The sequence below is a fragment of the Podarcis pityusensis genome (genome assembly GCF_964106645.2).
Source record: "Podarcis pityusensis genome assembly, chromosome: 6".
Lineage (NCBI taxonomy): Eukaryota > Metazoa > Chordata > Lepidosauria > Squamata > Lacertidae > Podarcis > Podarcis pityusensis.
This window is the reverse complement of record NC_138030.1, coordinates 7505037-7517589: the sequence shown is the minus strand read 5'-3', so window position 1 is coordinate 7517589 and position 12553 is coordinate 7505037. Positions and strand designations below refer to the sequence as shown.

The window sequence follows — 12553 nt, the reverse complement described above, 5'->3', positions numbered from 1 at the left end:
AAAAAAACATGGAGTTGAAATAGGGATAAATCAAAGGTACCTTACAGGATTCTTGTAAGGCTAACCACGGTAATCTATGCAAAGCACTTTGACCATTCCAAAGTGCTACATGCATGCTAACTACTACTACTGCCATTTAGATATTAGATGTCTCAACTTATCCAACGGAGGTTTATATTTAGACATTTTCTTTCACAATAAAAATATAACGTGCTGCCATCACAGATGGTCAGTGTATCAGTATCGCCTGCCAAACCTACTGAGATGGTGGATTTGCTTGCTAGCATTTGCATATGAATACTATGTTGTGCAATCTTCTCTTGGCAAAATTTTGGGAGCGCGGAGCTATACACAAGGCATTGTTTCCTACGTGTCTTGCTTGGCGTGCCTTTGTGGGCCAAAGCTGAATGCTAGCCTGAGAAGCACACACTCATATAAAATGAGTTTTCTAGGGTATTTCAGCAGTGGGGAAGGCTATGAGTGGCGTTATCTCAGAACTAAAAATATAAGCTTGGTTAATAAGCTATCAAACGATTGTGTTTGTCTCCCTTTAGACTTACTATAAGGCACATAATATTGTGCCTACGGTGGGTCAACAACTACACTGCAATGAATAAATACAGCGTATTTATATTCGGTATTAACTCTGCCCGAAAAACATCCTCCCAGAAACTCAATTATCACAACCAGAAGATTCCAGGATGAAGCAGAAGACTTCTTATTCGACCTTCCTAACATTCTCATAATGAATATGCCTCAGGTTGGATTTCAGCTGGAATGCCACCAACACCATAACCTTGCACTGTGCCTTTAATGCCATTATTCCTTATGTCAAAAATCCTTGGCAGTTGTAAATTTGCTTCCTCTCTTTCTCCTTTAAGGAAAGTTAACAAACAAACATTGATATTAGCTCAGGGAACGGGAACGCTTGGGATGTGTTTGCACAGACAGGTTTTAGGTTCAGTTCACCATTAGAGGACCGAATAAAAATCTAGGCACCTGTTCCTGCAACCATCACTTGCTATCAGCAGTGCCCCTGTACAGTTTGCATGAGACAAACAAGACTGTCCCTGTGCAAGGCAGATCAATGAGCACAAATCTGATAGGGCAGCATAGACAAATCAGTAGAAAGGGGGCATTTCCATTTCTGTATCATACTTTCCATTACAGATCACTGTAAACAAGCAAAGGGAGTTTAATAGGCAGCTAGAATGTGAGGCTGCTGTACTGGAAGCCTGAATCACAACTCTCATAACAACGTATGGCTGATGTCAATCTACTTGAACCCCAGTTCAACCTATGGTTTCATTGTGACTGAAAGGTATTTCTTTCAGTCGGTTGACTCATGTATACTTTCAATATGTGTTTATTCTTACAGTTTCCAAAACATTTTGTTCTCTCAGTCATATTAGTTGCTGGCTTGTCTGTGTATGTATGTATACACATTCCATACTGGTGCAATTTTTAAATAGTGATTACATTTCAATGCCTTAAACGAATAAATATTAGGGTAATGTTTGGGTTTGTGCTGATTTTTTCTTGCTTTATCTTGTGTATGGTTTGTGTTTATGCACACTGCTTGGAAATGCTAATCAACAAATATTTAAAAGCCCCCCCTCCCGCATCAAGGGAGGTTTTTATAAGTAGAAAAATGTCTTCTTTTAAGGAAAATTACAAATTCTTTCGCTGACAGGTTATTTCTCCTTCTGTCTCACCAAAGAGTAACTACTGCTTCTTCTGAGATGGTGATTACTCGTGCATTATTTGATAGAGTTTTTATTCTTCAGAACTTCTGTTTTTTTTATTTGCGTGCACATTTATGCAGATTAAAGCTCCTATGATTAATTGGCTAAGATTTCTCTAACTGAATGTAATTTTGCCTCCCAAAACACATGCCACAATAAATCTATTAATCTTTAAAATCTTCTAAGAGTCTCTTGGCTTTGTTGCAGCAGATTAACATAACTCTTTATCTGGGCTGTTCTCATTTGTACATTCACTACATCACTTCCTGTTTAGGGCGATCTCATGAAAATCCGCATCATAGGAAATATTAAAAAGCAGAACAAGGGCCTGCTTTCTCCTGGCTTTTTATGTTGTGAACCTTCTGGGCTACTAAACTGACTTTACTTGCTGGGTGGCCAGATCTGAAAATGTCTACGCTGACCAAGAGAGTATCAGAGCCATCTTCACACATCACATTGGAAGCAGACAAACTCAACTGTGTTGCAATTTCATACTGTCATCTGCATCATGTATATTTGAGAGCAAAGAAAATGGGAACTGGGGTATTCCCTCACTGTTTCCCATAAAATGGATTTTGAAACAGCTCATACCATGCCAAAACTCTGGAAGACAAGTCTTGGGAGAAGCCCACAATGTGAATCTGCTGTCAGCAGAAAGACAGTGCCCTTCTCTGAACACCAAACATTTTGATAAGGCCCCTGGAAATTCTCCCTGCTAGCTTTGCACATCTATTCTCCCTCCTAGCCTTTCCCTATTTGAACATTTCCAACTTTTAATATAATCGGTGGGAGTGGGGGGGAATGCAGGACATTTCAAGTGGCAACGGTAAAAAATGGATCTGGGTTGGAAGCTGAAAGGAAGTCTGTCAGGCAAAATTGAGGCAAGCAGCTCTGGACTTGGGACAAGGTTAACAAAAGAGAGACATCCATCTGCGAGTGGATAGGCTAGAGAGAAGCAGATTTCGTCACAAGAAGTGGGGTGAACGCTAAAGCTTCCCTGCTGATTGCAAAGCGCAGAAGTCACAAACTTCTTTCAGCTATGGAGCCCAGAAGCCCTTAGCTCAGTTTTAACCTCCCCCATAAAGTGAAGCCCCTCTCACAACTGGAGTCTTCTTGCTTTCACAACTCCTGTGGGACTTCTGATCTCGGGAGTTGCGCCACACCTTCTTATGAAATTTCACGCTTCTTATCTGCACTGTGTTGGAGGGGTTGCAAGGCGTTATCTTCATGTTGTCCTGAAGTCTGCTTCTGCGAGGAAGACTTGCCTCTTTCCTTTTTTGAGCTCACAAACAGAGCCACTATGTCACCTAACATGAGGAGCAGCCACGCTAAACTTGAACAAGAGACCCTAGAAATGTGGCTATGAAATGTGCATGAGCTGGTGGGCGCATCATTATGGCCCTGTTCTTGCAAACTGACCTAGGACCTTTCTCGGCTTCAAAAACCCTTTCTCTACCACCGCACACGGACTGTCCTTCCAAGGAGGTGTGTCCTCTCCTGCGCTAGAAAACAGTATTCCAAAGAGTGCAAAAACATCTAAACCTCTGAGCATGCAGATCAATAACTGTTTTGATGCTATCCTGCAGATGTAATTGTTGTTGTTGTTGTTTTAAAAAAAGGAAAGGATGAAAGCATCTCATGTGAAAGCAGTCTCACATCCCACACAGACTGCTGTTCTTTGAGCTCAAGCACACCTACTGAAGCTGTGGTCCTCTCTCCAATCCAATACCACAAGACAATTTTGTCACTGAAAATTTGTGTTTCTGCCATTTGGACACCAATCGTTCAATGTACGGCTCTTCCCAGCTAATTTCTCTGCAATCATAATTAAACCACCTTTCGTCAATGTACATTACAGCTCTGTTTCTCCCTCCCCCCAAGGCATAATTAGTGACACGTTTCTTTTGTAACACTAGCATGTTTTTTGTGTGTGACCTGATAGCTCAGTGCCATTGCCTACTCTTAGTCAAAAAAGGAAGAAATTGTCTCACCAATTGCTCAACCACTGTCTTAGTGATGTGTGTGCCCTCTTAGCTTAAAAGATTACCAAGAGTCACGGCTACCTACCCTGGAGTAAGATCACAGTTTCACCTATCTAGTTTAGAAAGATGGTATGAAAGAAATCCAGACATTTCAAAATTATTCACTACAATGCCCCCTCTCGTTTTTTGGAGAGAGCAGGCGTAGCTTCTGCTCCCACCACCCCCGGACCAAGCTGTGGCAAAACACCCACAATTTCTGGGTTGCAGAACTTTAGCTCCCAGTCTCCTGAAGATGTCCGGAATGTGGACAGCATCATTGCCCCATGCTCTTGAAGTTGTGTTCAGGTGGCTTTCTTTTCCTTCACTGCCTAGGAGCTGACCAGCCCATGTCACTGAAAGGTCCCTCGCCGGTTGCTGACCTCGGCGGAGGCCCACAGGGTGTGCAGAGGTCAGAATCCGTATCTGACTCCCCTTCTGCTATGTAAGGTCTGATTTTGGCCACAGCGGTGTAGCAACCGTTGTTAAGGACGTCCAAATTTTCTTTGGACTGTGAGATGCTGAACCCACTGAAGGAACGCTCCAGTTCCTCGTGGTCCACTGATGGGATAGAAATAGAGGTGTCGCTGTCCCTCAGAGCACTCTCTGGGTGCTTAGCTGTAATGTCTTCGTTCTTTGCGTACTCAGCGCTGGCCCTGTTCCCACCACCGTAGGCAGAGAAGGAGCGCTCGTGAGAAGGTGGAGGTGGGATTCTCACCAAAGAACCAGCATCGCCAACCGGGGAGGTCCCGTGGCTTTGCCGTTGATATGTCTGCCAAGAAGTGGAAGGGGGGCATGAGTTGTTTGGCACCGTTGTGGCAGGAGGTGCAGAGAAATTTTTCTGTCCCATCGAACTCGTGGAGCGAATGATCTTGATGATGCAACCGTTTTTGTCAATGTGCTCCCTGCTGTCTTCTGGGCTGTGGTAGGGCGGTGCTGGGTCAGGTTCCTTCGGCCCAAAGTAGGCTTCTGTTTCGTTTGGTGGGATCCCCATCCGTTGCATGTAGATGTTGACCAGGAAGTCCAGCTTCTTCTCCATGGACTGGACCTGGAAAATGCCACACAGGACCCAATGCATGGGCACCCATAACATTTTAGACCCAAGCAACTTTGGATTCACCCCAAACTTCATCTTTAAAATGTTATTTTGCAGACAAGTCATCCCCTGATCCATGAAAAAAACACACCAAATTCTCTTACAAATGTATAGCCAACTGCACCCCAAGGAGACAATAAATTCTGCAACCAAACCAATGCCAAGACCACAAATATGTATACCAGGTGGGGGGAACATTTGACCATCCAGATGTTGCTGGGCTGAAACTCTAGTCATGCTCAGCCACTGACCATGCTTGATGAGGCAGGTGGGAGTTGTAGATCAGCAACATCTTGACAGCTAAAGGTTTCCCACATTCAATGTATATGCTTCCTTATCGTGCCTCTTTGGCTTAAGCCTTCCATCTGCATCTTGGCTCATACATGGTAACAGCATTTGCTTAGATTCACCCTTGGGTAATAAGTTTTTTATCTTTTTTCTTCCTTTGATGGGCATTCATCATGACATATATACCAAAGGAAGAGGGAGGTGAGAACCAGATGGAGAAATAAGACAGAGAGGCTCCCTCTCTATTAGATCAATTGCCATTTAGCTCCTCCCTTCCCAGAGCTGCCTTCATCAGAGGCCAATCTACTCGGCTTCTTCAGAGGGAGAGGTGACACAATGAGGCTTGCTTGCTTGCTTGCTTCCTCCACCCCCCTTTCTCCACAAATTCACATTAATGAATTTTTTAATTATTATTTACAAATTTTCAACATACCTGTTTTTCCACCTTTCCAAGTCTGCCCATCATACTTGGATCTTCAGGAGGCTCCCCTTCACCTGGGCCTTTGGTTCGGTCCTTATCTGTCATTGACGGACCTCTCCCAACAATCTGGTCAACTCTACCAGGAGCACAAACCCCACCCCAGAAAAAGCCATGAAGTTAGTAAGCTACAATCAAGGATCTAGAACTCTGCTCTATTCTGACTCCTCTGTAGGGCAAAGGAAATGTATTCCCCTTAACTGATAAGTATCACACAACTGTTTGCCTAAATAGAGGGATATAAATATAAACTTGGACACAAAAACATATCTCTATTTCTGTACGTGACATATATATTGGTTCAAAACACGTGGCTCCACTTCTAATCCGGCATATTATGCATAGTAAACTTGCCCTTTGAGATGAATTTGGTGTCAAGCCTGTTAATTACCAAATAAATTAGGATGTTTGGGGGCAGTTGCTTGTGGATAGATTTTGCCTACATATTTAATCTGAACATTATTTCTGTTCTTCTCTGCCTAAAAAGTTCTGAAGAGTCCTGCAGCACTTATTCATGTTAAAAGGTATCAGTTTGAAGGTTCAAATTTTACAAAATTTTACGAAGTTTACAAAATTACAGGTTTCCAAAAACTGTCACTGACATAATAAATTAAGGTTTCCAGTTTGCAAGATCTGAACTCTCCATTGCACCATAATTTGGTTCTGGATTTCATGAGACTTTTTGAGTTTCAAAATCTCTGAATCCAGATTACATTCTCAAAAGCTGATACTTGTTTCAGCTGTCCTTGAGATGTGGGCAGCTGCCTATGGCCAAATTGTATTTTTTTTGTTTGTTTGCTTGTTTCCGGATTGAGTAAATAATAATAATAAAAATTATTTCCTGATCTCAGAGGTGAACTTTGCAGACAATGGACTTGTTGTCTTGGTTAGTAGCCATTAACTTTCTCAAACCCAAGAGTTTTCTAACATTAATCTACAACATGGAGCTCATTTTTAATTGCCCCATATCCATATCTCTTCCTGAGCAATAGCTGTGGTGGCTGGGGCTGATGGAAGTTGTAGTCCAACAACCAACACAACGGACCATATATTTCTAATTCTTGGCATTGATCAAATGGAAGCATGGCTTAACACAGACAGTTCTGTTTCCTAATATATTTTAAAATACAGCAGTTCTGAGTAAAGATTGTGTCAGCCCCACCTAATATAGTAGGTCACAGACTTCATTCTACCCCAGAATATGGTCATTTACATTAAGCAGGCATTGCATTGCTTTTTATATTTAATAAAAAGCCTATCCATACATGTGGTTTTATTATGTACATTTGTGTTTTTAAAATGTGATATATATATGAGACATTTATTATGTCTACTGTTTTCACTCTGTTTTTCCTGCTATTTTTAAATGTGTATCTCATGCTATTTTGCATAAACTATTTACAGTTTTTATTATTATTATTATCATTATCATTATGTGGTGTGTATATTTTGCTGAATAAATAAACCATGAACCATTAATTAATCCTGGCCAACTTTACCCTTGCATAATATGCCAGAAGTGTGCAGGTGACAGAGAGAAGAAAACAAGAGCAGAAAAACAGGTACGTTAAATTTGTCTGGAACCAAGTTGGTTTTCAGAAAAGGAACTAAAACAAGGCTTCTTATGCAGTTCTGCAGTGTGGGCAACAGTTCCATGCACAAAGAGATGAATGAGAGTTATGAGTTCAAATGCAGACAGGGGAAGGGGAAGAGGGGGGTAAGAAGAAAAAGATAGTAAAGCACTTTGCAAAATTAAAAGGTGCTCTCTCGGTTACACGTTGTCATGAAAACCAAGGAAAGGGGCAAAACACAAGGCCATTTTCAACCATACAGCCAACCAAGATGCCTTAATTTGGTAGAGAAAGGGTTAGAGTTGTATTTGTACCTGTTTTAGGGTGTTTAGAATGTGAAGACTGGAAACCAGGAATGAGGAACCTTTGTGGCCCGGTGGGCCAGATCTCCCCACACTCCACGGGCCAACTTTGACAAGTGGATGGACTGCTCACCTGTCAATCATCTGACATCACAATGACATCAGGCAGCTGATAGGTAGGTGGCCCTGCCCACCTGTCGGCTGACCCACAGAGCTGAGGGGACGGAGATGCTTCACCAAGGAATGCACTCATGAAGCAGCCCCCAGCAGGGTTCAATCCTGCTCCCTGCAGGGGTCTGCACCACCAGGGAACACACTGGTGAAGCAGGATTGAACCCCACCCATCGGTTAATGTCACTCAGTGTGTGATGTCAGCTGATTGAGTGGCATGTTCCCCAGAGTGGCTGGGGAAACCCAGACAGATGGGTGGGGTATAAAGAATAAATTTATTATTTATGATTATTGACAGATGGGAGCCATTTGGGGAAATGGTCTCATGGGCCCAAGTAGACCCCATGACGAGCCAAAATTGGCCCATGGGCCAAATGTTCCCCACCTGTCAGGAGTCCAGGTTCCCAGCTTGATAACACAGTAAACGTAGGTAATTAAAAAGGAGGATTTATTGCAAAAACAGCTCCAGACAGCTCTAACAAAGCTTCTGGCATCATTACTCAAGATGACCCTTCTGAAGATTCCTTCCGGTGTCTATAGAATATATTAAACTTTCGCACCTTACATCTCTTGTTTTGCTTCCTGTCTAGCAGCCCTCCCATTTGCCAACTCCTCGGACTTATTGGATCATCTCCATCCTCCTCCTTTTCCGAGAGACTCTCTCTGTGTCTGTTTGCTCCTGTCTGAGCTCCCTGAGAGCTTTGGCTGTGTTCCTGCCTGCTCTCAGCTACTGCTTTATCAGCCGGCCCATCAAGGTCAGGAAGAGCCAAAGTCTGAGGCTGCTAGCTCTCCCCTGCCTAACATCTAAGCCTCTCTGTTCCTGGCTGCTTTCTGCTGTTGGCTGCAAACCTTTGCTTGGAGCTGGCTCATTCCTGACACCACCCCTGCTGTAAATAATCACAAGGGAATTCACCAGTTTGCACAACTCACTGGGCTTCTGTGTTTTTTTCAGAGCTGTGTGCCTTCCCACCCTTCCCCATGCATATGAGTTGGGTGCTCAGTGCTGACACACAAAAGCTCTTTTCTTTTTTTGAGTGAGAGGAATGACACAAGTGGAGCCTCTGTGCAATCAACCATCAAAATGAGGAGCACAACATAGTGTAATGGGCAGGGCATCCTCTTCCACCAAAAGGAAGTTGCATGGATTTGGGCACTGAAAATTCTTCATATATCCAGTGGGTGTTGCGAATTATAAAGCAACACATAAGTGAATGCTGACAAGACCAATGTAAGAGCGTGTTCCATATTTTTTTGATGTTCACCACACAGGCGTTGTGCACATTCCCTTGTAAAAGTCAATAGTTGCTACATTTTGTGGATCAACAGGAACATATCCTTTCAAAAAAGTTCTGATCAGCGGGTCATGAGTTATGTTCTTTTGTAAGAAACCATACATCTAGCATTCTTTCGCCGATAAAGCAGGAAAACCCAATAAATGCATCTAAGAGGTAGGAAGATGAAGATCATGAGTGTGGGGTCTAAATGGAACACCCCTATCTAATGGCATTTATTTAGATACAAACACAGCATGAACAGAACCATAAATCAATTATGAATTGTGATTTATTCGCATCAAAGCCAATGTGTGATCTTGTGCCTGTATACATTGACCTTTCAGTATGTGATCAGGTATCCCCACATCAATGAAGTGGATTATTTTGGGTGGTGGGGTTAAGAATGCATCTCTGTTACTCAAAGAACAGAAATGGAGAGTGACCACCTTCTCTGCTCCCCTCTGGAAACTGCACAATTGGTTCAAAGCAGGAGCTTCAAGCTCCAGTCTAAGGGAACATTCACACATTACAGTGGTACCTTGGTTCTCAAACGCCTTGGTACTTAAACAACTTGGAACCCAAACACTGCAAACCCGGAAGTAAGTGTTCTGGTTTGTGAACTTTTTTCGGAAGCCGAACATGCTCCGTTTTGAGTGTTACACTTCCAATTTGAGTGCCACACTTCCGTTTTGGGTGTTACTCTGAGGTCTGTCGGTTTTTGCTATTTATTTTGCAGTTTTGTTTATGCTGCTCTTTTTGTTTTGTTTTTCTGACTGTGTGGAACCCAGTTCAGCTACTGATTGATTGATTGATTGTGTGACTGCAGTACTTCGTTTATTGCTTTCATGTTATGGATCAATGGTCTCATTAGATAGTAAAAGTCATGTTAAATTGCTGTTTTAGGGGTTGTTTTTAAAAGTCTGGAACAAATTAATCCATTTTGCATTACTTTCTATGGGAAAGCAAGCCTTGGTTTTGGAACGCTTTGGTTTTGGAACAGACTTCCGGAACGGATTAAGTTTGAGAACCAAGGTACCATTGTATAGTACTCTTCCAACAAAAATGTCTCACAAGCACACCTAAAAACAGAATGTGTGAATGCAACGAACATATATTTGCAAACGTGTAAAGACAAGGACCCTCATCAGGTAGCCAGGATTAATGGCAAGCTCCCTGCTGAACTGCACTAGATAGAATACTGGGTTTGTCACTGTGTCTTGATGGTGAAATGTCCCTAAGAAAAGTGTAGAGCCTTGCTCCCAAGCGTGATGTCAAAATGAATGGAAGGAGACACCATCTGCACAACAGGAGTTATAAACTGCTGCTCTGTCCCAGCTTCTGCCAACCTAGCAGTTCGAAAGCACACCAGTGCAAGTAGATAAATAGGTACTGCTGCGTCAGGAAGGTAAACGGCGCTTCCATGCGCTCTGGCTTCCGTCACCGTGTTCCATTGCGCCAGAAATATGCGCCACACCCCATAGTCACCTTTGACTGGACTTAACTGTCCAGGGGTCATTTTTTACCTTTATAAACTCTACCAATACTCTATGGATGTTACAATTCCTACTTGTGTATATGAGGTGAAAAGAACTCTTCTAGATCAGACTAATGGCCCATCTAACCAAGAATTCTGTCCTCCAAAGTGGCCAACCAGGTGGTTGTGGGATGATCACAAGCAAAGCATGGAAACAGCAGCCCCCTTTCCCACTGTTGCTCCCAGCAGCTGGTACCCAGAGGTATATTACTTTTAAACCTGAAGTCTGAGTGATGTCCCCCTCTGAGATGGGGTGAAAAGACCAGTACAGTGGTACCTTGGGTTAAGTACCGTATTTTCCGCCCTATAGGACGCACTTTTTCCCCTCCAAAAATGAAGGGGAAATGTGTGTGCGTCCTATGGGGCGAATGCAGGCTTTTGCTGAAGCCTGGAGAGCGAGAGGGGTCAGTGCGCACCGACCCCTCTCGCTCTCCAGGCTTCAGGAAGCTATCCGCAAGCCTTGGGAGACTGGCTCCCAAGGCTTGCGGAGACCTGCCTGCATCCCGAAGCCTGGGGCGCGCTGTGCAGCGTGCCCCGGGCTTCGGGCAGCTCTCTGCAAGCCTGGGGAGACCGGCAAGACTTCCCGCCGGGCTCCCTAGGCTTGCGGATAGCAGCCTGTTCTGGGGGCTGGGGTCGGGGGAAGCTCGGGCTTGCCCCACCCCAGCCCCGCGCCTGGGGGGAAATAAAAAAAAAAATCTTTATTTCCCCCCCAAAAAAAACACACCAGGTGTGCCCTATGGGCCGGTGCGCCCTATGGGGTGAAAAATACGGTACCTAATTCATTCCGGAGGTCCCTACTTAACCTGAAACTGTTCTTAACCTGAAGCACCACTTTAGCTTAATGGGGCCTCCCGCTGCCGCTGCGCTGCTGCTGCACGATTTCTGTTCTTATCCTGAAGCAAAGTTCTTAACCTGAAGCACTATTTCTAGGTTAGCGGAGTGTGTAACCTGAAGCGTATGTAACCCGAGGTACCACTGTAGTTTCGGTCCTAAGAATATCAGCACCTTCAGTTGGTGCTAAACCTGCGTTCTGTTAATTTAAGTTTTTGATTTCTGCACACCTTAGCTGCACCTATCCAAATAGTGATATAGACTGAAAGATCGATCAATATGTGTTACTTCTAAAGAGCCACTTGCAACTCAGAGACAATACGGAGAAAGGTATCTCATTGCACACTGCTAACTTGGGATGGAAAAATACTTCACTCCATGTTAATCGTTTGCAACAGTGACTCTCCTTCTTTGAAACGATGCAGAATGAAATAATATATATATGTATATATAAATTCTCGGCTCAGCCAGGGTGCAGGTTTCTCTCATGCTTCATTTTGTTCCATGCTTATGGAAACATGCAAATAGACGGGTTCGTAGGTTCATCCTCTGGCCAAAAGCAGATAGCGCAAAGGTCAAGGCTACTCAAATGAGGCACAAAAAGAGATAGAAAGAGAGAGAAAAAGAGATGAGTTTTTAGAATGAAGGTATATTTTTTTAAAAAATTGCCTTCTGAGCACAATCCAGGCACTGGAGCCAACCCTTTTCATCCATGTCACATGACTGGCTACTTACCCTCAGACTGGTTTGAAATATTTGTTAGGTTATCCGTGGCAACATGGTTGTTTGTAGTGGGACAAATCCCCATGTTGCATGAAAAACCACCAGCCCGGACACACCTTAATAACTGAACTACACATTCAGAAATACCATGCATGTGGTTATGCCCACCTGGAACGGTTCCTTCTTTTCTTTTCTTTTTTTTGCCAGAGTTGTGCATACTCTAGTTATCTCCCGCTTGGACTACTGCAATGCGCTCTACGTGGGGCTACCTTTGAAGGTGACCCGGAAGCTGCAACTAATCCAGAATGTGGCAGCTAGACTGGTGACTGGGAGTGGCCACCGAGAACATATACTGTAGCACCAGTCCTGAAAGATCTTCACTGGCTCCCAGTACGTTTCCGAGCACAATTCAAAGTGTTGGTGCTGACCTTTAAAGCCCTAAATGGCCTCGGTCCTGTGTACCTGAAGGAGCGTCTCCACTCCCATCATCCAGCCCAGACACTGAGGTCCAGCACCGAGGGC

The 12553-nt window shown here is 43.7% G+C and overlaps 1 protein-coding gene across 10 annotated transcripts in view; it reads right to left on the bottom strand.

Moving 5' to 3' along the window:
• Nucleotides 1-12553, bottom strand: part of KCNQ2 (potassium voltage-gated channel subfamily Q member 2) — a 142485-nt gene continuing 129932 nt past the window's right edge. For 9 of the 10 annotated variants that reach the window (XM_081011107.1, XM_081011103.1, XM_081011106.1 and 6 more), the window contains 2 exons: nt 5581-5704; nt 1-4811 (listed from right to left, as the gene is read on the bottom strand). In XM_081011107.1, coding sequence (XP_080867233.1) covers nt 4089-4811; nt 5581-5704 — 847 coding nt within the window. In that variant the 3' untranslated portion in view covers nt 1-4088. Of the gene's footprint in view, nt 4812-5580; nt 5705-12553 lie in introns of those variants that run through there. The other variant, XM_081011104.1, reaches the window with a different exon arrangement.